The sequence below is a fragment of the Larimichthys crocea genome, chromosome XXIII, assembly GCF_000972845.2.
Source record: "Larimichthys crocea isolate SSNF chromosome XXIII, L_crocea_2.0, whole genome shotgun sequence".
Classification (NCBI taxonomy): domain Eukaryota; kingdom Metazoa; phylum Chordata; class Actinopteri; family Sciaenidae; genus Larimichthys; species Larimichthys crocea.
Genome location: NC_040033.1, coordinates 5993847 through 6018800, shown reverse-complemented (window position 1 = coordinate 6018800; position 24954 = coordinate 5993847). Strand labels below are relative to the sequence as shown.

The window sequence follows — 24954 nt, the reverse complement described above, 5'->3', positions numbered from 1 at the left end:
CTTCAGTCAATATTTTTGACAGACAAATCACAGAAAGGTAACCTGGAGGTCACTTTAGCCGCTGGCTGGATTTAATTTATGTGCAATTATGCAAATGAAGACAGTGGTTGATTACAGCAACGGTAACTTTATTTATGATATACAGCGATAGACTTTCTCTTCTGGCACTCATTTCGAATTGCATTCTCATTGCTTCTGGATGGGAGCGTCGTCCCTCACCGCTGGGAATATTTCAATTTCCTTGATGATCCGCTTAGCAATAACCTCGTTGTTTGCTGAAACCATCCTTCGAGACATCAAATCGAACGGTCCCCCTAAAGTGTCAGACAAAGCCTTCATTAAGGGGTTCCGCCAAAACACAAATCCTGCTCTTAACCACAGTGCACGTACAACCTTCTCATCCATTGACTTTAGTTTGTAAGAACCAGAATCACTTGATTCTCTGTGATCATACGCACCGTCAACATCCAGTAGCACTCCTCCGGCTTCTTTGACTATAACTGCTCCAGCAGCAATGTCCCAGCAGTGGATCCCGATCTCGAAGAAGGCCTCCACCGCCCCCGTCGCCACCAGACACATATTAGTGGCAGCTGTGCCGGACCCACGAAGCCTGTCAGGACAGATCGATTGGAGATGAATACAAGTGGGCCACAGTGCCCCCGCAAAGGAAGTGAACAGGAGGGTAAATAATGCCTTAAAAATGCAATATCTACAAACAAAGTGTGCCATTTGTTTAAAAAATGTAACTTTAAGGTATCAAACACACCAAATTTCATGAATTCTGTGAGTTTAGTTTACCAAAAAGTAACCTCAGCATATTAAAATGTGTATTTTTTTTAAAATAACAGATAACAGCAATGGAAAAAATATTATTTTATATACCATTTATTCATAACTAAATAAGTATTGAGTTCCAGCTTTAACTAAGGTTAGCTGTCACTTGATATCTATACTCTTGCTTTACTGTTTCTCCATGTTATTGCATTAAGTGCAACAATATCTTTTAGAGCCAAGAGATGATACACTTGTAAGGTGTAACAAGTTTCAAATACTTTTGTCATGTCCACCTACCCGTGCACTGGGATGCAGAGGATCTTCTGCATGGTGGAGAAGATCTTGTTTACTTTTTCCGGGCTCCTGTCGGTTCCATGCTCAGAGATGATAATAGACTTATTGATAGCTGCAATGACAAGATGCCAAAGAGGTCACTACCAGTGCACACACTGACACCTACAGCACTGGTCAAAAAAGTCTGGTCCAAATTGAATGTGTGTGGCCTTTTTCGATCAGCTTGAATGCTTTATTAAAACCTTCTTAGAAAAAATATGCCACCCTGATGTGAAAGTGATGACTCTCTATGGATGTTTCCACATATTCAATATCAATTTCAAAAGCAAGGCGGGGGATGGCACAAGTTTGTGGTCACTGCAGAGACTCTGTTATTTTCTTGCTTTCAGGAAACGGGATTGGAAATAGGAAATTGTCTAATATTCGAAATAGCATGTCCAAACTTTTAACTGGCACGGCACAAAAATATTACCTGTAACATCGGACACCTCAATTTTTTCATCATTGCAGAAAGCTCCCTTCCCCTTTCTCGCTTTATACATCTTGTCCTCCAAGCAGCTGTACACCACACCGAACTCCAACTGAAAACAGACGTCATTCTTATAGCTTCCATGCACTAAGTGTGGAGAAACTGCTTTTATCGACTGTAAAAGGTATGTTTGATTCGACATACCTCCTTATTGACAGCAAAGGCAATAGACACAGCCACAAACGGGAATCTGTAATAGAGTAGAGTAGCATCGGATTTTATTACATAGCTTGAAAAAGGTACTTTAAGGTACTATAAGTGTGCATGACCTCCTTAAAAAACTACATCTCATAAAGTAAGACTTAAAAACCACATCACCATGTGTTGCTGTTAGCAACGCTGACATCTTACCCGTGCACGAAGTTCGTGGTGCCGTCCACAGGGTCTATGATCCATGTAGGTTTGTCGGTTAAGATACACGCCTCGCCCTTTGCGACGGACTCCTCTCCAATGAAACTGCAGTGCGGGAGAACAAATATCAAACTGTGCAATTTCGTGTCATGTGAAAGCTTTTAGATTCATATGTGCAACATAATGTGTACATGTCTCACCAGTGCACGTCTGGTCCGAATTCTTCTTTAAGAGACCCGATGATGATCTTCTCCACCCTCTCATCGGTCTTAGTGACGAGGTCTACGGTGGAGCTCTTTGTCATGACCTTTATTTCGCTCTCCCCGGCCTTTCTGACTTCCTAAACAGATGGAATCATTTTGGTACACGTGAGTAAAATTAGGTCATATTTAGATCATCATAAAATCTTCAGAAATTCTTCAAGTTTGTTTTCAAGTATCGTCTGGAGGTTATTACTGAATACACACCTCTCCAGCTTTCCTTGCCACTTCAACAGCAAAGTCATATGCCCTCTGCCAGGGGTCTGCCATTTTGTTTGTATGCGGGATTTACTGAGGAGAACATATAAAACAAATAAAACTTCAATAAAAGTGCGACAGTGATTCATAAATGCATAAAAGTGCAACTTTGAACGACTGGAAGCGATTCATAAAAGATTATTAGCACGTCTGTCAGGAAAGGTGTGAACGCCCTCTAAACAATGCGTCCAAACTTGCATGCTTGGCACACTTCTCTTACAAGGGGATGAGTTGTGCAACATTTCCGCAGGTTACAGCTGTCTTGCACTGCATTGTCTTAAATGTCTACCACAGGCCACAGGTTTCAAACTTGCATAACTATGATTAAGAAACAGTCGTTGGCAAAGGCATAGGTTTTGATTCTCAGACGAATAAACACAAAATAAAACATGTATCTGCTATTTCCTGCATTTAATTTTGTGCAATTAAGAAAATAAGACATTGTTTTGACATTTGTCATGTCATTCAAAATCTTGCATGAGTAAAAGTACACATATATTAGCATCAAAATATACTTTACAATGTATATTACTGAATTATAACCATTGATATATTCATGATATAGCTGGTTAATCGGGCAAATTTTAACTAATTCATTAGTTGATTTACATTTTGCATTATTAATCTGTATCTGCAAAATAACTAGTAACTCAAGTTATTAAATGTAGCGCAGTAAAAAGTACAATATCACCAAGAAACGCTCAAGAACAGAACCTAAAAATTGTACTTAGTTACAGTGGTCGAGTAAATGAACTTCCATTTTTTATATATCAGAGATGTGACTGCATCCTCATTAAAAGTTTTAGGTTACACAATAATGCCAAAAGAGTTATTACTTATCCATCTGCTTTGATGACAAACACACTGTCTGTCTTGTCCATTCTTAAAATGAAGGGTAACCTTACCTTGTGAAGTCAGACGGGGCTGTCAAAGGTAGAGCTCCTGAATGCAAGTGCTGAAAAACTTCAAGATGCCTCCAACTGAACAAGCCGGTATGACAGAGTGGGAAAAGTACTAGCACCGCCCCATACGGTGTACAGCGAGTGAGTATCTCTGCCTGTTTAAGTAAGTGGAATTTTTTTTTTTTGGGTGTCTCTGTAATATTCCTCCACCACCCTCACTGAACAATGTGGAGGTGTCAGAGTAGGACACACCCTGTATTAATCTATATCATCATATCAGTCGTGCATGAATTAGATGGCATGACTAATAAACAAATGCAATGCACCACAGGCTTCATACTCTTATTTGAAATTATTTATAAATCAGATTTGCTGAGGTGAAATGAGTGTACATTCCAGCAGCTCCTGGCTTAGTTTTAACGTGGGATTTGCCATGACAAACAAAGCTCCTGTCAGTTTTATACTTCCTGACAGTTTCACAGCTATTGAGCTTTCCTTTTATGTCCTTTTATTGTATTCCACTACCGGAAAATACTTTGAGAGGCCCCCCTGGTGAGTCAGCGTAGATTATGTGCACATACAGGCTGCTGAATGTTGGATAAAGTCTCGACAATATCCCCACAAACAGATATGCATGCGTCTACGTTTTATATGTCGAAATGTGTGACTATCATAACTGTTCACTCCTGCAGCACTTCTTGTTGTCCAGGCATGTGAAAGCATGCAGTGATCTCATCTCATTGTAACGTGATGTACCTTACATTTAATAAATCCTCTTCCTCTGTGAGAAAATGGCCACAATCTGGAGATACTGCTAGGTACAAATATCAAACAACAATATTATGAGAACTGTTAAGTCACCAAATTAGGTAACATGACAGTGACTGAGCCTACGCCTGCTGATGAAAGTATTACAATACTGGTAACAGTGTTACGAAATGAGGGTTGGTTGTGTTACCTAACTCTGCGACTAAAGTGACAAAATTTACGAGACTAACACTTTTAGTTGAATATTTTGGCCCCAAGGTGATCTCATTTGAATTCTTTATCATGCTGCACTTGAGTCCTGAGGGAGTATAAAACACTATTCTCGAAATCTTTAGGCTACTTCTCTGAAAATACCAGTTGTTTTGCGGAAGTCATACCATGCTACTAGATGGATTATTCAATAAGTGGTAACCGTGTGTCTCAAGAAAATTACATAATGCCTCTTACTTGCTCACAACCTGAGATGTGATGATAACGGTGATGCGTGGCTCATTTAAGTCTTTGAATTAGGCTGGCCACAGCGATTGACCGTGGTTTCTTTTCCGAACACAAACCAAAGTATGCGTTAGGATCTATTTGATACCCTTCTCTGTGCCAAGTAACCATCTTAGTGTTTTCTTAGTGTTTTGCAGAGGCTCGTCTAGACATGATGTTCATTACTACCCCACCTTGCGTAACTCAAGTTGATGTGTGTTGAAATACCCTTAAACCTGTTTCAGCAGAATACATTGTCATGCTAATATACAAGCTCCCAGATTCACAAGCTGCACAGACAGAATAAACAAACCTCTGTTAAACCTAACACTTCACTATGGGGTATCATGAAGGGAGGGCTTGTTGAAAGTTTTGTTTGACCAAGAGCAGCAGGAAAGCAGTTGTCACCCTCTGGTCCCTGTTGTGCACTAAATATAAGACGCTCTCTAAAATGTTGGGAGACAGGCTGAGGGAAGTGATAGGACAAGCAAAACAAATACATCAGTCCTGCCATCGCCCTGGCAGGTCCGTTATGAATAATTTATCCAGGATGACGGATGTTTTGGATGTTTGGTTCCCTGGAATCACAGCTGTAACCGAGGCCTGCCATGATCCTGAAGTTGCTGAAGGTCAACGGCGCATCATGAAAGATGAGCAGGAGCTTTTTCACCTGTCTGCAGCACTCCTTTATAACCTCGCCCCTTTTTGGGTTTTCATTCTAGTAGCTCTGCGAGGCTGTAGTTTTGAGCTCAAAGATAATTACAGCATGCTAACGTGCTCACAATGAATATGTTAGCATGCTGATGAGGCTTTTCACACCGCATTTACCCCAGGGCGAAAAGCATTTTTAAAACCTTCTCAGCCCCAGGCTGAGCTACGGTGACAAGACACCCGAGTTTGTCCGTGTATGTCCTGGTTTCTCTATGAGTCATAGGAAAGCATCTGAGGATATAAGCTCAAGGAGGCTTACTCCTTCAGAGTACCTGGCAACATAAATTCTGCATTCATAGCATCCATGGTGTTTAAATGTGCACTCAGTGTGTGTGCTAAGCACCAAAGCATCCTGATGTGTGTGTGTGTGTGTGTGCTTAAGCGCAACATTTAAGGTGGATTTAAGGCTCCCAGTTTGGGGGTTTGAAAATATGGTCATCCTGTGTGGGCTTATCTGCTGAAAAAACAAACTTAACATGGCTAAAAAGTACCAGTGTGAATGTAAACATTACTCTGTTCCAACAGAAATTTAACCCAGAGCTAGCACTGTGAATTGTTAAGGTTAACTCTTGATTAACAATGTGTGTGTGAAAAGGGCCTCAGTTATCCCTGGATCAACTTCTATCCTTAGACCTTGGCTAAGAGTATGTAGTGTGTGAAAAGCCCTTTAGTTTAGCATCATCCAGGTTTGGATGAACCCGTGAATCTATTCAGTAGTTGTTGAGCCAATTCACTGAAAACCAATGTGGGGATACCTCATAGGATTGCCAAAACCTGTAGACTTCATCCTCCGTCAACCATGAATGCTGGCAGATTTCCTGGCAATTCATTCAATAGTCGTTGAGACATTTCAGTCTGAAAGAATGTGGTGGAGCGGCTAACGGACTGACATTGTCATACATAGTGTCATGGTGCTAAAGATAAGACGATCTCTAAAGAGCCAAGAAGAATTTAATATTTTAAGTATCTGTATCACATTATGGGTTTAGTCTGCTTTGCTGTACTTCCTAAAGATACTAAAAGTAATTTGTCTGTATGTATGCCTGGCTTCAATCTAGGATGGACAAGTAGTGTTCTGAAGGATGCAATTACTAGTAGCGAGAGCGGGACACTGTTTTCAGATTGTATAATGTAACTTTCATATTTACAGTAGAGAGGTCGGGTATGATTGAAACTCTACAATTTCAGTCCATATTGTAAAAAGAAATTTGTTCTCAAAAATAACATTCAAAACAAAGTACAGACGAACAAGACCACTGCAACAACATAAGTCTATTAGTGCTCGATCTATTAAAGAAGTTATAGCTGAGGACACAAAAGCTCTTTTTTTTGGATTGGTTTTATCTGCGGCCAGAGTGGAGGAGGGTAAAGCATGGGTTGATGGGGTGGCAGGGGTCGTGTGCTACGGTCGAGTGGTGAGGGTGGTGTCAATGAGGGTTGGCAGGTTGGAAATGTGGGGACCAATTATTTTGGAAGATGTGTTGGTGATTTTCACAAGTTCATTTCTATGTAAGGTGAAATAGTAGGTGGCAAAGTACAGATTGGATGGATAGATTGGATATTTCGGTATAGAAGTGGGAGGTGGGGTTTGACTGAGAGAGAACTCAGTTTGAGGATGGCAGAGAGTCTTTGTTGGCAGCATTTATTGATGTCTGTAATGTGGTGATCAAAGCTTTGTTTATTGCCCAGGATGCTGCCGAGGTACTTGGAGGGGCAATGAGGGGTGGTGAGTTTATTGTGGATGTCAAAGATGAGCTCCCTCGTCTGGGTGGCGTTAAGGAGGAGGTGACTGTGCACGAGTGGGTGAAGTGGGCGATGAATTGTTGGTAGGTTGTGAGTCACTGGAAGCGAGAAAAGCAAGTATAGCATGAGAATATTTTAAGTAATTTGTAATGAGACAGTCAGTGGTGTTGAATGTGTATAGAAAGGGTCTCAAAACGTAGCCTTGGGGGGCGCCGACGCTCTCTCACTCTCATTCGCTGTCAACCTCAAGGTGGCGCTTCAGAAAAAGTCAGAGGATCACCACTCAGTGAAGACTGTAAATGCAAATTTCATGACAAACCACCTTAGATATTTCAGTTTGGACTAATGTAGTGGACTTCACAATGCACAAGACATATTGTGGTTTAGAAATGAAACTGAAAAGCATCAGAAACAAAGAAAAGGTCTACACAGCCTGGCTCTCTAGTCTCTGGGGGCACATTTTTGGGATGAAGCAGGAAAACACAGCCTTGCCAGTTTTTCTAAGAACAATAGTTGGTACTTCCTTTAACAGCAACATGCAGGACATGCAGTGAGGACATTTGTAAGGACTTTGTTGGTGGAAACAAGTACAAAAACGTTACAAAAGTTGGAACTTGTTAAGTAGCTCTTGGCGTAAAGGTGGAGTTGACAGCGAAGGACTTCAGCTGTCTTGACTCTGGAAGTCATTCCCAACACTGGTGATTACGTCTGAACGCCCCCGCTACAGACTAACATGGACCATTGATTTCTGTAGCGAGGGGGGCACAGCAGTTTAAAACCTGGGTTTGCTCAAGTAAAGTGTTTTAAAACCATTTGTTAGTCATCAGCAAACACAAGCTGAAAAAAACAGAGACAACGGTCCGTGGAGAGCAAAACTCGGGGCTATTTCGTAGAGCACATCAGCCCGGGGGGCAATCCAAGACTCTGCATGTGCAGTATCTGCAGCACCCGAAGGAAAGGGCATGGGAAATGCAGCAGAGAATTTTACATGGTGTAATGGCTGTGAAAGCTTTTATCTCTCTACTAAATCACGGTAGCAGTCACTGTTTTTTTTACCCCAAGTGTTTTATGGAGTTTCAGGGGCCTGTTTTCTGTTTATTTGATTTCCTGTTTGCCACAAGAGAAGCTTTTTCTTTCTAGATATTTTTTTTACTTTATAGGTTTTATAAAGAGAAAAGACGGTTTATCACGTTTCTAGGTCAGAGCAAATATGGACATTTATTTATGTTCCGAACACGCGGCTGATTCAGGTCACTGCACGGATGTCACAGAGATGTTTAGGAGCCGTGCCTGTGATTGAAGACAGAGGGACTTTCATTTCTCCGATGTAGTTCCAGATAAAATCAGATCTGAGAACATACAGGCTGTTTTCTCAGCAAAGGGGCTATAAATAATTTTGCAGGAGCGTTACTGCGGTGTAACATGGGAGCAGTCTTGGCAGATTTTATTGCACATTGTTCTCTTAACTTTCTTGTTTTTGGTGTTGCGGACGGTTTATTAACGCATTTCACCGGGAACAAGTCACGACAATGAAGCCTCACATTTAATCAAATCGAATCCCAAGTTCTGCAACGTCAGCCGTTTCTCACACAAATGTTCTTACTCAGGCTTTACTACTGTCGCCAATTACTGCCTTCAGTTTACGAGGGTAGCCAACATGTGGATGCAGGCTGACACCTGTCTCTGCAGGGCTTTAATGACATGAATTTATCCATCTGTAGATTGTCAGGAAGCGGCAGGGCACAAGCAGGAGATATTCATAGTGCTTTTTTATTTTTATTTGCTGCATTCATTACATCCTGACAAGAAAAACCCACTTTTGATAATCATTATATTAAAACACTGTGAACATACTGCACCCACCCTCAGCTTATCTAAGTCTGGACTTCATAAAGAAGCGGTTACACGGTACAGTAGTTGTATGTATACAGTGTTTGCCGTACATATTCTTGTGTTAGCTGCAGTGCAAGCTAGTGATGGCATTTATTTACCGTATAAACAAACATCTTGAAGTTGAGTACAATGGCTTTACACTAAAATGATTGTACTGCAGTGCTCTGTGGAGGTATTTCACCAGTAAAACACCATGATTTAGTTTGGACTGGATTGTCTACATAAATAAATACAAACAATAAAAAGAAAAGTGTCTGATAATACTAATAAAACTATCCTTCTATTAGGACACACTTTGGACTTCTATCATCATTAATCACATCATTACCATTCAAATAAGTTACAACAGAATAAACGTAGAAAACCTGCTGACACCGTGACCTGACTCCACGTAAGCAGAAGAGGACAGCTGGATGGACGGACAGATGGAGAATAGAAAGTGTGAACCCGTGAATGTCGAAGTGCAGAAGTAGAACAATGAAGCAGAAAGAAGACCAAAAGATCAAGTGCTGAATATTTAACGAACCCGCTCGGCTGTTCTTCAGAGGTAAGTTCATCGTTTTTGGTTCTTAAGGCAAAAGACTTTAAATACAAAACACGTTACACGTTTAAGTAACTGTTCCGTTGGCTGGAGAGACGATGGAAAGATGATGGAAGTTGACTAGTCGTCTGCGTCGTCCCTGCCGACGTGAAACTCCGTTATCTCTTTAGCGATGCGTTCCGCTATGACTCTGCTGCTGGCGACGATCAGCCTCCGAGACATCAGATCGAACGGTCCACCTGGATGAGAAAGAAAGTAAGTAATAAAGTTGAACATTACTTTCTTTTTCTGTGTTGCAAGTGGTAAAAATTAACATTTTAAACGTGTGCTGTATTAACCTGAATGAACCAGCTGACGGCCTCAAAGATATAGCTGCTGATGTGACCATTTATCAGTGCTTGAAGATCCAAAATTGAATTCCTCATTGAATTATTTATTTTTATGAAGTTCTCGTTTCCTGACAGAGTAAACTTCTTTTGGGTTTGTGCATATTGTTTGCTTCAAATGCCGTTGCAAGCAGGCTTACATGCGAAAGAATCCATAAGTTCGGTTAAGTTAAACCCCAGCAGAAATGATGAAGCGTCTATAATGTGGCATTTGGAAAGTCGCTTCCCCTCTCTGTTGTTGGTATGCGCTGACGTTGTCACTGACTGATCAGGTAATGGAAAATCTATTATTTAGTTCGAAGTCAGGGAGTTCCTACACTCTTTGAATAATATGATTTTATTTATTTAAATCGACGCGTTGTGTGTACAAGAAGTGCCGAGCTAGTCCTGAGGGGAAAACACACTTTATGTGCTTCAGTATAAAAGCAGATGGTGAAGGCGAAGGGGACAAATGTGCCCTCCGTGGAATCAGAGAGCTGATCAGTGAGTTATAACCTTCGGTTATCGCGGCTGGACTCGGCTCTTTTACCTCACACGACCCCTCCATATGGGAGTGCGCAGAAAGTCGTCCCTATCCAGGCTACAGATTTGTTCTAGTGCGCTACAGAAAATGAAGAAAGAGGATGCAGTTACTCTTTTGACAGTGCTGGCATTGTCAACAGTGCTGGTATGACTTGACAAACAGTGTCCTTATCATCTTAAAACCTCAGGCCACCTGTTATGTCGATGTTGCCCAAATTTAAGATTTCTCAAACCCTTCTGCTTCCTCTTTCACGTTCAAAACCGCCAGCTGCCCAGTTCGCCACCTTCGACAGTGTTTCACAGGCGTTTGTGAGCAGGAAGAGCTCAATGAGAATTAGTAACAATAAATAATTCAGTCGCATTAATGACTTCTGTTGTGTTTGCGCTCAAAGAACAGCGGCCCATTCTCGCCGTAAAGCAATCTTCTCCGGCAATCATGCAGCTTCTCCACGAGTCATCGCTTCCTTTGTTCCATCCAGTAACTCAGCAGCTTTTGAAAAGTTAATGTTTGGAGACACTCGTGCGTTTTTGAGTGACTCACCTGAAATATCCATGATAACTCCTCCAGCTTCGGTGACAATCGCCGCCCCTCCAGCCATGTCCCAGCAGTGGATGCCCATGTGGTAGTAAGCGTCGGCTGATCCGCACGCCACCAGACACATGTTGACAGCCGCGCTGCCCGGGGAGCGGATGCTGTGGATGGAAACGGGATGTTTTGCTCGCCATGTGACACACTCTTGACCTCCAGATTTAAAAGTTTCATTTGTTTGTGAATGTTTTAAGTCGTAGACCTTCAAATGTTCATGAAAGCAGACACCATTTGTTATACTACTGAGAAAGGAAATGTTTTGGGGGGGGGGGACACAAAAGCCAGAAATGGTGTGCACCATAAACATTCGCCCACCAGGACACTCCTCTATGTAGTAATTGTTAGTGGCAGGGTCCCCCATTCACACACTGGATTCACACGAGCAATGCCTGCATAAAAACCAGCGTTCACATTAAAGGTCTTCAACTGGCAAAACCCAGGATGGCTTTTATTGTGAAGCGGCCACAGGAATTGCACAGTATTGGTCAACGAGGTTAGCGCTGGCAGTAGAAGTAGGAAAGGTTTGACAGGCTGCACAGCCTCAGCTCAACTCAATACCTCAGCTCACAGTGACTTGATGTTGTGTGGACACGTACACGTTGTTTTTCTGACATGTAGCTGCTCAAGAAGTGTTTGAGTGTCACCAGATCAACCAGGACATGACATGTTAAGGATTACAGCTCGTGCATCAGTGTATGTTTACCCGTGTACAGGGATGGTGAGGATGGTCCTCATGTTGGCCATCATTGTTTTGAACTGTTCAGGATCTTTCTTGAAGTTCATTTCTGTCAGCACCATGGACTGGCTGATATCTTGACAGAAAAACACAAAATGAAAACAATGACATGACGCACAGCTTCTCTCTCTGTGCAGCTGGTTGTTACAGGTGGAGAATATTGCTGTGATTTTGCCTCCACCTGGTGGATTTATTAAAGAACTGCAACACTGAAGCCTGGCCTGTGATTATCAATATTAACCTTCTTGTCCGGACACTTTGATGGGGACTCCGTTGCAGAATGCTCCTTTGCCTTTCCGCGCTGTGTACATTTTGTCCTCGATGCAGCTGTAGACGATCCCGAACTCGATCTGAGGCCAAGAAGCAGCACAGAAAACAACAGTGATTAATGTGGTGTGGGAGGAGGGTTAAAAATAGAACACAGAAAAAGAAACTGCTGTACTACTCCACAGAAATTCACTGGGTTATTGGGGCAATTACCATGTTGATGTTTCTCATAATTACAACGTTGCAATGTCTTCACAAACAATAAAACTCACCTCTTTCTTCACGGTGAAGCCGATCGATACGGACACAAACGGGAACCTGCGTGAATGTACAATATAAAACATTCGTTTAATGAAATCCCTTTAGGTTTGAGCTCAGAGGAATCAATTTCTATTATCAGTTCATTTTCATCTGCGTCGTCTAATTATCCCTGACAAAGAGGACAATCCAAGAGAGAACCTAATTAAAAGATAAAAATAGTTAAGGGGCAACAAAAGATAAAAAAACAAATCCAGTGCCATATCAGCTCTCTGGATGGTTGATGTAGATCTCCAGTGCGGGCAGTACCTGTGAACGAAGTTGGTGGTGCCGTCGATAGGGTCGATGATCCAGGTGGGATTGTCTGTCAGAACACTGGGAGCTCCTGCTGCTACCGACTCTTCTCCTATGAAGCTGTAACATCAGACAGAAAATAAGCAAACAGTGATGTTTAGGTTAGCTCAACTGTAAAATGATTCTCTCTACCTGCTGCGTTTACTTTCACTTTTCTATTAGAGAATGTTATATGTGATATTAGGTAGACTGAGGTCGTGTCCTCTTTATGTTTCCTTTGATTTGAGCATCCTGGAGAAGGTTCACGTTCTTCAGCTGTACTCACTTACTGTACTGGATATTTGACAGGCTGATTACAGCATTTTAAGACTGAGAGTATTTACTTAGTCCAACAAATATAATAATAAATCAACAAATTATTTTGGGTAGTTAAAGTCGGCTTCACAACAGCACTAAAATCTTCATGTGTACAGTTAACTAGGGTTTCAAAGTTGGACTGTGCACGGGAATTATGGAAATAAACGGGAATAAATAAACTATCATCATTTCATTGACCATTTAGGAGGCTTATCTCATCATGATGCTAGCTTACCCCCCAATTACTAAATTACCCCCAATTTCCAGTTAATTCCCATCAATTGCCATGATTCCCATGGAAAGTCTCCGATTTGGAATATTTCCAAAATTCCCACGCTTAACTTCCCATGGAACGTTGCTGGAAATGTACTGGAAATTTTCCAACCCTACAGTTCACTGAGTAAATTCACATTATCATAACGTTTAGATGCTTTGTATTATGAAGTGTTTCCTCATTTTCTGTGGCTTGTGACGTCAGTATATCTAAATTCTTAAATATGTGTGAACATGCTTGATAATATATGCAAATTATGGATAACTATCAATTAAAAATGAAACATCAAAAGTTAGAAAATAAGGACCAAATACGCTGATAAAATATTCTTCCCTTCACACCCCACAGTCCTCTCAAGCAGTTCATATAGCACCTCTAACGTCCACACTGCCTTGTAAAGTACCTGTGAGTGGGGTATTTTTCCTTGATGGAGGATATAATGAGCTGCTCCACTTTCTGGTCCGTCTCGGTCACCAGGTCAACCGGCGAGCTCTTCTGCATGACGGCGATGTCCTTCTGGAGCGCCTCGCGGATCATCTGGCAGGAACACAACAACGACGACGACGAAGACACCCTCAGCGAGGGGATTTCTTTTGGATGACTGACTACATCTGCTACTTTAATTAGCCTGACATGCTGTGTGTTATGGCGACATACTGTTGGCAGTGACGGGTCAGAGATGATTAGGTGGAAGCTCCAGAGCCCGAATGAGTGCTATCTTTCTTGTTTTTATGACTATAACCATGCAAGACTTCAAAAATATGGATGAATTTAAATGAGTAAAAGTCTAACGATACGAATGCAATGGAATATATATTTGCAGCAAGACAAAGCCTTGTTCAAGTTGCATTTTTCTTGATTCTCTGTGCATGAATCACACTCACAGCAGCGTAGACTTTAACCTGCTGGTCATTCAGCGCTACATTTTATTTCAAATGTCACATCAAACTCATCACTGTGATTTCTAGATGTTAACACAGAAGAAGGTTCATACAGACCGACTGTCTACCTGAACCCGATCATGAAGACGGACGTGTGTATAACACTGGAACCCTTGATTTAGACTAATGTCTAGAAAAAGTTGCGTACAGTTTGCAGTTAGGCCGGTCAGTATTGAACTCACAAAGCCTTTGTCACCTTTGTGTATATATTTGGACCGTGGGACAACCAGGTATGACCCATCTGAGGATCTCAGTGAGTGACTAAAAGTTATATCCTATTATTATTGTGTTGTATTATTATTGTAATGTTGTATTCTTGTAATTTGATATACTGTTATGGTTCTTTTTGTTTGTTTCTGTCTACTCTCATTTATTGTAAGGTGTCATATTATTGTCCATTATTAAAAACAACTTTATAAGGGGGGCAAGGCTTTAAAAGTAATCAGTGAAATCTTAAAATCCACTCTGTAGATAACTGGTAGCCAGTTTATGGAAGCCAGAATAGGTGTGATGTGATTATGTTTCTTTGTTTTGAGTCAAAATAAGACAAACCTGACCTCATTTCATGAGGTAAACAGCTGTTTTAGACAGTCAGACCCTGCCTTTTATGCCCTGTAGGCTGCTTGTTGTAAATACATTTAGCTTGAGCTTATAGTACCGTATTTACGGCCCAAAATAAAAGTGATTTCCTAACCATACGCACGCTTCTTTTTTCTTTACCGTAATTACAGTGGTACTCACTCACCTCCCCAGCCTTTTTCGCGACCTCCACACAGTGATCCATGCACTCCTGCCAGTCATCGCTCATCTTGACAGGCAGAGGGAGTTACTGTGCTGACAGACTGTGACGCTGGAGGTTCCTGTCGAGCAGAAGCGACACTTCATTAACTACCACAGTGTCTGTCTGACAGTTACCGTAATTACAGGTACAGCCGGTCAGAAGAAGAGGGAGCACCAACGGTTCGAACGTTAGCCACATTAGCTCCCCGATGCTACTTAGCTTTACGAGGCTACCACCAGCATAACGACAACTACGGCTACGTTAATCTGGAGGATAATGGCTCCTAATGTTTAACGCGTTTTAATTAACTATAGTAGTTATAGTATCAATGAGCTACAGCGAATACAACCCACCTCCGGAAGAGACTGACTTCTCAGTGTTGACTTTTAGGTATTAGCGAGGGTGGGACTAAAAGGCAGCTCTCGCTCTCATTGGTCGATAAATGCCGCTGAACGTAAACTCGCCGCTCTGATTGGCTTAGAGAACGCTGTCATATCCCCGTCTTTTTTTTTGTATATTATTTTTTAATATCATATTCTTTATATTGGTTTTAATATATACTATATTTCTGTCTTATTATTTTTGATATATTATTATTTTTTACTTTTTTTCTTTCTTTTTTAATTTATTTTGCTTTTGTTTTGTTTTGTTGTTTTTCATTACATGATTGTTTTTATCCTTGCGATCCGCCCTAATTGTAAAACACTTTGGGTCAACTTCTGTTGTTTAAATGTGCTATATAAATAAAACTGACTTGACTTGATATATATATATATATGTGTGTGTGTGTGTGTGTGTGTGTATAGTATAAGTCTCTGATAGGAAGCAGCAGCAGAGGACTACAGATTTGCAGGCAGCAGTGACGGATGGATGATTTCCACAAATGTGAGTTATTATATCTGGTTTTAATTAATGCCTACACCTATAAACATTGAGTTTATAGTCTCAGTCATGCTCAACATACAGACTTAAGAACAGTGATGGCAGGAGGCACAACAGACAATAAACTCTAAAATCTTTTTGCATATTTTTATTTATATGGTCACTTTCTGTTTTTTGTTTTGCTTGCCACGGGTTAACGTCTTAACACAGTTATATATTTATTTTCTATGCAAATATGTTTAAATTTGGTACAAATGTTTTATTTCTCTGCACATATTTAAATTTAGATCTATCTGTCAGAAACATGATCTCAAAGTGCTGATTATTTTATGAAAAATGTGCATGTATTGCCTGTCGCATGTGTGCCATGACAATAAAAGCACTATCACTGTGGTATGTAGAGTAATGAAGATACAAACACACACCTCTTTGGGTCACAAGGTGGCAGCAGCAGCACTGTATGTGATCATGAGAGGCCGGTGGCTGCCTCTTGTGAAGGAGTCAGAGACTTTTACTGCTGCCGGTGTTTTAATATTGACTTCATATATACATTTAATGATAAAATAGACGTCAAAGATGTCTCCATTGACCTGATAAAGCTTGTATGCACAAATGTTCATATTAAGTCTTTGTATATGATTTCAGAGGTACTTTTGGTCATTCTAGTCAGAGCTTGTGTGAGGAATTGATTGTATTTCTGCATTCATCATGTCATATTTTTAATTCTGCTATTTTTGTTTGTGGTTTCCACTTGGGTAACTTGAGAATTTATCATTATGTGTTATAAGAAGTGGGAACTGATGTTGCTCAAGAATACTTTAGGTATAATTTTTTGTCTAAATAAAGTCAGAACAATGCAGTACAGAGCATACATGACTCAAAGCTAATTCACCTCCATTATTTAACACCTTATGACTACACATCCCAGGGACCAAGTTATAGCACCAAGTTTTGAAATAATTCCATCTTAAGTGGCAACAAAAGACACAACACTCATCTTTGAGAATGATCCACACAGTTATTAATGCTGTAAATCTATGAAACATTTTCTTTTTTATGCATACAGATTGTCAGAATCATGCAATTTTTTTGATAGAGCGATTTCCTCCAGTTTCCATGTGTCTATGGACATTATCAATGGTTATTGTAATTGCTGTTGTTTGACTGGCATTAAAATAGTTACAACATGCAGTACTATAAGAGCAAATTTGCTCTCTTCGGCTCTTGCTTTAAAGTTTTATTCAGATATTTTATTTCTCTGTCTTTGACATATTTGGCTCTTTAACCTCAGGTTGTTTTATGTCAATAATCTCGGGAAGTCCTGTGGGAACGCTCGATCCTCCTGTGCAGAGTGCTAACAAAGCAATTAGTTTTTAAAACACAAGGGCACTGTCTCGTTCATACTGACCCACAGACCCTTAGACGGCCTTTATGTCACCAATTTAAAATGGCAATTATCTTTCAGCAGTTAATGAGAAGTCTGGCAACAGTTAGGGGCATATTAAATATAATTCCTTCAACCTAGATAGTGTTTTTTTTTTGTCTCTGACAAGGAATATAATGAAAATCACATTCAGCTGATCATAATTTGAATTTTCTACACATTTGGTGACGAATAACAGACTAAACTATCTAAAGTCTGCCTACTGTTTTATTCTGTAGACACTACAGTACATTTACACAAAAATAAAAGCGTGTTTATGGTTGTGCAAGGATGGGAAGTCCTTCAGTTTCATTTCATTAAACCATTTCAGATGAAAAACCTCATTCACACGCGAACAGCCTGCAACAAACTGTAACAACAGCTGTCACTTACTGATCATACAGTCAATGTCACCTTAGTTTGTGACCTTTTTGTCTGTGTGCTTCATCACCATGCTCACCATGCTCACAATGGTAATGCTAACATGCTGATGCCTAGCAGATGTTCACCTTGTTCCTCATCTTGTTTTAGAGTGTCAGCATGCAACATTTGCAAGTTAGCACTAAACACAAAGTACAGCTGAGGCTGATGGGAATGTCGTTTGCAAATGTTGGACAAACTGATGATGGTGCTAGATGACGAGTCAGGGGATCAGAGGTGTTACTCTTCATCATCATCTGGTCATTGCAAATAACAGTGCCCAATCTCACGGGTTTCCGTCCAGGAGTTGTCCAGATATTTAAGTCAACACCAACCTATAAACTTTACACCCATACTTGTTTGATGGGAAATTCTAGATGAAGAAAGAAAATTGTGATTACTTCCCCGTCCTCAGAGCAGCAGTGTCCAATCTTTTTTTAAAGAGGGCCAGATTTGACAATGTGAAGATGCCTGGGAGCCAATACTAACATTTAAAAATGAAAAAATTACCAATCCCATGAAATCCGACGTGATTGGCTCCTGGGCCGTACTTTGGACATCCCTGCCTAAGAGAAACAAGGTGACCTTGCACCATAATAATGTTCAGTAAAACCTCTTTCTACGACTCTGTTTCTTTCACTTTGCAGACTGCTGCACACTCTCTATGACTGCTGACCGTCTTTGCAAAGAACAAACTATTCAAAGACGGTCTCACACCAGTTAATAAGAATTTCCAGCACACCGGCAAGAAAGCAAAGTTACTTAGTCAATAAAGGAAGAGTAAGATGTGTTACTGTTTCAGTATCAGTAGCACCTGAGCCACTCCAGCTGGGGCATGGCCAACCAGGGGGAAAATTATGGAGGAACAAAGTTGAATTATGTAGGTAAAATAAACAAAATAAAGACTTTTCTGATGCTAATGTGGGAACTTCTTTCAGCCTCTGAAGGAAAACGTTTGAGAAGCACTGAATTAAAGCATAAAATGATGTGCAGAAAGAGGATATGGTTGGCTTTACTTCATAAAAAGATTCTCATTGTATGCTATGCCACACAAACCTGACGTAAATCACATAATTACATCTATTAGTATCTTCAACGCAATACAGTGAGCTCATTTTGTCCAATAACACAAACATATATGTCTTCTCCCGGGCCCATCGTGGCACCACGTCTCAGAGATCAGCGCACACTCTATGTGGGGAGATTCCTAATGGCACCATGATGGGAGTCATGCGGATCTAATCTTTGCAAGAGGAGGCTGGGAAAAGAAAAAAAAACCTCTCATCTGTCCTTTAAGAATATCTCTGTTGGTTGGTGGAAGGAGCTGTGTTTGTCGATGACAACCCTTAGCCCCGAGAGGAGGTTACGCATCAGATCACCCCACGACGGGATAGAAATCTGACCCGAGCAAAGCCTTTAACATCACAGCCATGGAGCCATTTGTTGCAGTTTAACCTCCGACTTTGACAATGGTGAGAACTGACTTCTGTATCTTTAGAAAACTGGGCACGCATTGCTTCTTTAGTCACATCTTTTATAATTGCTTGTGTTAACCACTGTAATTTAAATTCCTATCTGTTGTCTGTCTACCTGAAATGTTAGAAGACCTGTTTTCTAAAGGTCATGTGTTAAAATCTCCTGCAGGGTGTTACCAGCTACCAGATCTGAACTGACAGCTCTAGGTGAAAAAAATCTAAAGAATATGTGGGAGGAAGTTCTGTCCACATCCTGAGAAAGTTCAACATTTATGCAGCAGACACTCCTTTTCTTTTTCCAGGGAAATCCAGTTTGGCCTAGAGTCAAATCTATAACTGAAAGAAAATGTTTGTGTTTTGCTGTTGATCTACAGTAAGGCGGATTAAGTCATGCCATCTTTTCTATGGGGCAATGAAGCAGTCCAGGGTCTCACTATCACGAGCTCCCCAAAAACATCTGCGCCCTTTGTAATGATGAGCGTGACAGCGTGTAAGTAAATCCTCCTGACATTCCCACAGCTCTTATCGTCAGATGTGCCCCTCCCAAGTGTGATACATAATGTCTTCTTTCTTCCATCTTTGTGTCCATATCAAAGGGTTTATTATGCTCCTGCTCTGCCCAGCACAACTGAGGGCTCAGCTCGGAACCACCCCGAACATTAAACACATCGTGGTTGGAAGGTGTTATAATTACATCACGCTGGTTAACCCCAACTTGAGGTAACGTGCCGTTCTACAAGTTCTATTCAGACTCACAAACTTGAGCCTTAAAATGTGACCTACGACTTGATTTCCTTCTGAAATAGAAGCAGAGGGATTTTGTTTTGCACTGGCTTGAGCAAATTTATCAAGCCAGTGTCGTAACACTTGTTTTGATGCGGTGTTGATTATGTTTTATTCTTTTCTACGCCTCAGTAGGAATAAAGAAGGGAACTGAGACAAAGCGGCGTCTACTGATAAGCTTTTTCTGAAACGATGTTTCATCTCATGGGAACGTTGAACTTTTATTGACACTCCTTGAGTCATACACCAGAGATATTTGCTTAGGTTTCTTTAAATAACAAAGCTTAAACCTCATTTCATTACAGTCCAATTTATCACTACCAACAAAGAACGTTAATAGTTTGTCCAGGTCTTGAAACCCAAACTTTAGTTCTCGGGATATGACTTGGGAGTTGAATATCAAGATTTAACGTACAATTTATTTCCATAATGGCTTGAAAATGTGTGATATGTTTGATCTTTACGTGTAGGTATGACTGTGAGAACATCTGGAGACAGTTTGAGGAAGCGGTTGTCTGTCAGTCCTCTTGTAATGTGACTGTGGAGGATTATCATCAGATGTTTTATGCCATGCCACAAACCTGGCCCTGTAATACGGTGAGGCACAGCTCCAAAATTAGATATAAGGTCATAAATTTTCACTAATACCTCATAGAGGAAACATTTGAGTTACACTTTTTTCTGTTTAGTTCCTTTTCTGGAGCAAAACCAGGACACTGATGCACAGCTACGCAGCTGCTGTACGTCACTTCTGGACACTGGAGGACACACTTGTCGGCTACATGTTCAACGACCTCATCTGGTGTGGACAAGAGGGAGACTCTGGTAGATCTTAGTTTTAACAAGACGGAGACAATTCAAAGAACTCATGCTCAAACTAAAACATAGTTTTGTGACATCAATCACGTCTAAAAAAACAAAACTAATGTAATGAAATATAAAGAGTTCATTCGAGTCTCAATTGAGACATCACTGATCTATCAACATCAGTACAAACCATATAGAATACGTATTTGCAGCTCCTACAGTCAGTGTTTTACAGTTGATCATGAAAATCTGCAGTCCTCTTTCATTATTTAACATACTCCACGAAGACAAACTGTAGAGTGCAAGTCCATAAAAAAGTTTCAGAGAGCTTTTTAGCATCTTTGAGCTGATTGTTTTGGTGTCACAACTCATCACAACAGCAGACGGACGTAGTTAGCAACAGGCTGGTGAACAAAGAGGAGTATTCAACAGCTAAAGGTTGAGTTATTTTCCTTAGGAGTTGGTGGAGACCAAAAACAGAGCTAAAAGAGAGTGAATATTATTATATTATATTGTCAAATGACCAGAAACATGACTCTAAATGATTGCTATTGTTGCTCCATGTCAACACACAGCAGTTTTCATCATATCTGTTGTGGATGTTTTATGCTGAAAGGTTTATTGAGCCTTGCAGAATTTATGGATATGCTTGTCATGACACAATGCCACTGCAAAATGGAAGAAACTGTCTTGTCTGACTCGTCAATATGCCCTAAGGACAGAGAGACAACTACTCTATGTCCCTCAGTGGTGCGACATTGTTATCTGACTCTGTAGAGGCTTCTACGTTATGTACTTATCTGTTGTGTCGAGGGAGACAGCTCTATCCTCTGACCCCAGTTACCATAGCAATCATCAAAATGGTGATATGTAACTCCATATGTGGCATGCTAGAATAAAAAATTCAGGACAATACCAACTTGAGTTAAATATATATCAACGTGTGTTTCAATGCCAAACAATAAACAAATATGTTTATGATAAAGAAATTTCGTAGCATTCAAATGAATAGGATTTAATGCCAAGTGCATGTTTACATGTCAACACATAACCGGAATTTGTTTTTCTCATTCATGTCACGTCATTTTGAATTATTATCAAGCTGACGATACTCTGCCCAACTGACAGCTGTGAATTTGACACACAGGTTTTGATTTCAGTTCTTGTCCGGAGTGGTCGGCATGTAGAAATCATCCAGTGTATTCCTTGTGGAGGCAAGCTTCACAAAACGTGAGTTTGGTTTCACGGTACACGCAGCTGTGTTATTAACAACACGATTGTTCCAAAAACCAGCAGTGGAACATTGCTCTCATGTGATTTCCTTCACCTGTTTGTTAGTTTGCAGAAATGGCATGCGGCAACGTCACTGTGTTACTGAACGGCTCGATCGCCAACGCCTTCAATAGGAAAAGGTGAACATAACGAGCAAATGTTTTTGCAGTGGTGGTTAATGAGTACGTCTAGAATAATCTTTTCTTTTTTATCTCGCAGCATGTTTGGAAGTGTTGAACTGGACGGCCTAAACCCACACAGGGTGGATTATGTCAACATAAAAGTGGTGACTAATCTGGAAGGACCTTTTATGTGAGGATCAAAACAGCTCACCTTACAGTTAAATGTTGATTTCACAGAGTAAAGTACAGCTTTCCAGTAAGTCACCCAAAGGGTTTGCCAGGTTGTGAAAAATAACGTTCCTCCACCATAAAACAAAGACAACTTCTGGAAAAACCTTAAATCCAGATTCATTACTTGCAAACCACAAATGGCTAATGGCTGGTTTTATGCATTATTGATATTATTACTATTGATATTTATGGCTTCACTCCTTTGGAGAGTTTGTGGGTTAGGGTTAGGGTTATAATGCATGTATAATGACAATTATGGATAAACACATGGCAGAGGGAGTTTCAGAACCTGGCAACCCAAGTGTTTGTTCTCATTAATGACTGAAACGAACATTATAAATGATAAGCTTTTAAGTTTTTCATTCTTCTCTCAACAGAGAATCATGTAATCAAGGATCCATTGTTGACCTGATCCAAATCCTCCAGTCCAGAGGTTTCCGCTGGACTTGCACAGACAACGACCAGTAAGTGTCGCCCAACAAGTTCTCTAAACTCAATGACACGGTGCGTTGTTTGCCTGTGACATCTCCACACAGATAGATACAGATGTTGTTTATGACCTAGTAATGCACTTCCTGGTTAAAATACCCTGGGGTAACACATATTTTCATCCACAGGACCCTGATGATCCTTCAGTGTATCCAGAACCCCGAACAGTCCGCCTGCCAAACATGTGCAAGCAGCCTGTTACACAGAAGGAGCCTCACATATAACTGAGTCGCCCACAGATTCAGCATGTTTGACATTGTTATTTGTAATCTTGTGCTTGTTCACGGTGCATTAAATTAAACTGGCTGCTCAACAGATGTTCGAGACTGTTTCCTTTATACCATCAGTGGAGAAAGCCTCTTCTCTCTTCTTCTTCTTCTGAAGCCCAATCTCTTCACTATCAACTGGATTGTGCTAATTGAATTGATTGTTTTGGGTGCAGAGATGCACCACGAATGCAAAATATCAGTCGACCTGATGATGTTATTTTGTTATTCTTGTTTAATTTTGAAGCCCTACCCTCACGATGAAAGACTTATCGAAGCTTGACCAAGAAGAATAAAGGATTTATCAACACACGTCATGACATGACGCTGCCTGAGTCCTGAAGAAGCCGTCCTCTTCAACTAATCTTTATGCCCTCAGAATAGTGACGCAGGAACAAGGAAATACGTTTACACTTAGTGTTTTCTGACTCTGTAGAGGCTTCTACGTTATGTATCTATCTGTTGTGTCTAGACAGTGAGATAGTCCTATTCTCTGACCTTGGTTAGCAATGTTCAGAATAGTGCTTGCTTTCCTGTACACGCGCATACAGCCGCTCTGTATCTCAAGGAGAGAAGTCAGTGTCCAGTAACAATCTAAGATTAAACACAGTATTTTGTTTCATGTGCTCAGTGTGTCTCAGGCTCTAACACACCCATACAGATATACAGTCCAGTGTGCAACCTGACCTGTTTGCTTTCACACAAGGTAGATCCTATTAGGACCAAAATCACAGCTCGGAGTTTGAGTTGAACTTTGAACCACAACGTGATTGTTTCTACTTCAGCAACATGTAGTTTATTCATGATATGAAATCATTACAGCAGAAATCATTGTTTAACTTTTTAGTTTTGATCCTGCTGCAACAAAGGCCTGCAGCATTTCACAACATGTTCACTGTCGACGGCTACTCCATGACCTTATAGTGAATGACTTGACCTATCTATCCTTCAATAGCTGGTAAACATTTCAAATCCATGAACTTTACCGACCTGCCACACCTTGGTTTGAATGTATTGTTGCCCGATACAAAAAGGTGAAAGAGTGAGACCGGCTAATTTTAAAAACCACAAAAGCCAAACAGGTTTGAATGCCTTGAGGAAAGAATGGGATTCAAACTTGTTCCTGCCTGAACCAGAACTACAGTTTTCTGAGGAACCTCGGCACAGAGGAGCCACCTTTTGTTTGATGACTTGTGATCTTTGCACATTCTTTGCATTCTCTTAACCAGTCAAATGCATGTATATATGCATATGTATTATATATTAATGATGCATTAACATGTAGACAGTACTTAATAATCAAACTACCCAGTACTGCTGGGTTTAGAACAATTAATCATATTATATATTATAATATATAAACGTATTGATGCTCATACATCTGAACTAATTTAACCTGAGTATTAACCAGAGTGGAATAAGAACTAAGATCATTTTCAGTTTGAGTAAAAGCAGCAGTACTAGTATTACAAGTACTCCCCCCACTGCTGAATGGTCTTGTTGTGGCCCATCTCAGCTCATACACGACAGACATCAATATTTGCTGATTGAAGCAGGTAAGCCACGAGCTACTTCATGCAGTAAATCCCACATACTGCTCTTTTAAGTAGAAATTCAAGATACTTTATTTTAGTCCAGAGGGAAATATTGTACTTTTTATGGCACTGCATGTATTCAGTAACTTTAGTTAATAATAGCCACAAGGTAATAATATACACCAACTGGTCCCTTTATTTGGTACACTTGTATCCAGTGCAATCCAATACAACAACTATGTGATGAATTTAACTTTTATGAAGCTTCAGATTTTGTTGAAACTGAAATGTGTTTCTGATTTCACGGCCCTCTCATGTATGTAAAATATTAGAAACACCTCTCAAT

General features: G+C 40.5%; 3 protein-coding genes across 4 annotated transcripts; 1 reads left to right on the top strand and 2 right to left on the bottom strand.

Moving 5' to 3' along the window:
- Positions 1-107: 107 nt before the first annotated feature.
- Positions 108-3526, bottom strand: LOC104933793 (inositol monophosphatase 1). Its single transcript, XM_010749311.3, has 9 exons — positions 3372-3526; positions 2416-2499; positions 2149-2288; positions 1949-2053; positions 1742-1787; positions 1541-1649; positions 1072-1180; positions 459-610; positions 108-314 (listed from the first exon to the last, which is right to left on the bottom strand). The coding sequence occupies exons 2-9, from the start codon at positions 2476-2478 to the stop codon at positions 187-189; spliced, it is 852 nt and encodes a 283-aa protein (XP_010747613.3). The 5' UTR covers positions 2479-2499; positions 3372-3526; the 3' UTR covers positions 108-186.
- Positions 3527-8816: 5290 nt separating this feature from the next.
- impa2 (inositol monophosphatase 2) lies at positions 8817-15358 on the bottom strand. The gene is made up of 9 exons (XM_010749314.3): positions 15257-15358; positions 14868-14982; positions 13585-13718; positions 12566-12670; positions 12271-12316; positions 11973-12081; positions 11699-11807; positions 10948-11099; positions 8817-9737 (listed from the first exon to the last, which is right to left on the bottom strand). Exons 2-9 carry the CDS (start codon positions 14928-14930, stop codon positions 9619-9621), a joined length of 837 nt encoding a protein of 278 aa, XP_010747616.3. The 5' UTR covers positions 14931-14982; positions 15257-15358; the 3' UTR covers positions 8817-9618.
- A 2113-nt stretch (positions 15359-17471) lies between these two features.
- On the top strand, positions 17472-23124 carry LOC104933795 (ADP-ribosyl cyclase/cyclic ADP-ribose hydrolase 1). 2 transcript variants are annotated; one of them, XM_027274021.1, is made up of 10 exons: positions 17472-19100; positions 19482-19593; positions 19700-19823; positions 20357-20483; positions 20576-20711; positions 21841-21923; positions 22032-22105; positions 22185-22277; positions 22696-22782; positions 22936-23124. In XM_027274021.1, exons 2-10 carry the CDS (start codon positions 19494-19496, stop codon positions 23033-23035), a joined length of 924 nt encoding a protein of 307 aa, XP_027129822.1. In that variant the 5' UTR covers positions 17472-19100; positions 19482-19493; the 3' UTR covers positions 23036-23124. The 2 variants fall into 2 exon arrangements, with proteins under 2 accessions (XP_027129822.1, XP_019131011.2); XM_019275466.2 differs by having other exon boundaries at positions 19478-19593.
- The last annotated feature ends 1830 nt before the right edge of the window (positions 23125-24954 follow it).

Bases quoted from the DNA above. Each gene is read 5' to 3' on its own strand.
- LOC104933793 (XM_010749311.3), bottom strand. From the start codon at position 2,478: ATGGCAGACCCCTGGCAGAGGGCATATGACTTTGCTGTTGAAGTGGCA. The intron at 2,054-2,148 runs GTGAGACATGTA...CCCGCACTGCAG, and splicing joins TTCGGACCAGACGTGCACTG to TTTCATTGGAGAGGAGTCCG. The intron at 1,788-1,948 runs GTAAGATGTCAG...ACTCTATTACAG, and splicing joins ACCACGAACTTCGTGCACGG to ATTCCCGTTTGTGGCTGTGT.
- impa2 (XM_010749314.3), bottom strand. From the start codon at position 14,930: ATGAGCGATGACTGGCAGGAGTGCATGGATCACTGTGTGGAGGTCGCG. The intron at 13,719-14,867 runs GTGAGTGAGTAC...TGTTCCTGCCAG, and splicing joins TCGCGAAAAAGGCTGGGGAG to ATGATCCGCGAGGCGCTCCA. The intron at 12,082-12,270 runs GTGAGTTTTATT...TCTTGGCCTCAG, and splicing joins GCTTCACCGTGAAGAAAGAG to ATCGAGTTCGGGATCGTCTA.
- LOC104933795 (XM_027274021.1), top strand. From the start codon at position 19,494: ATGCCATCTTTTCTATGGGGCAATGAAGCAGTCCAGGGTCTCACTATC. The intron at 20,484-20,575 runs GTGAGGCACAGC...TTTTCTGTTTAG, and splicing joins AAACCTGGCCCTGTAATACG to TTCCTTTTCTGGAGCAAAAC. The intron at 22,278-22,695 runs GTGAGGATCAAA...TTCTCTCAACAG, and splicing joins AATCTGGAAGGACCTTTTAT to AGAATCATGTAATCAAGGAT.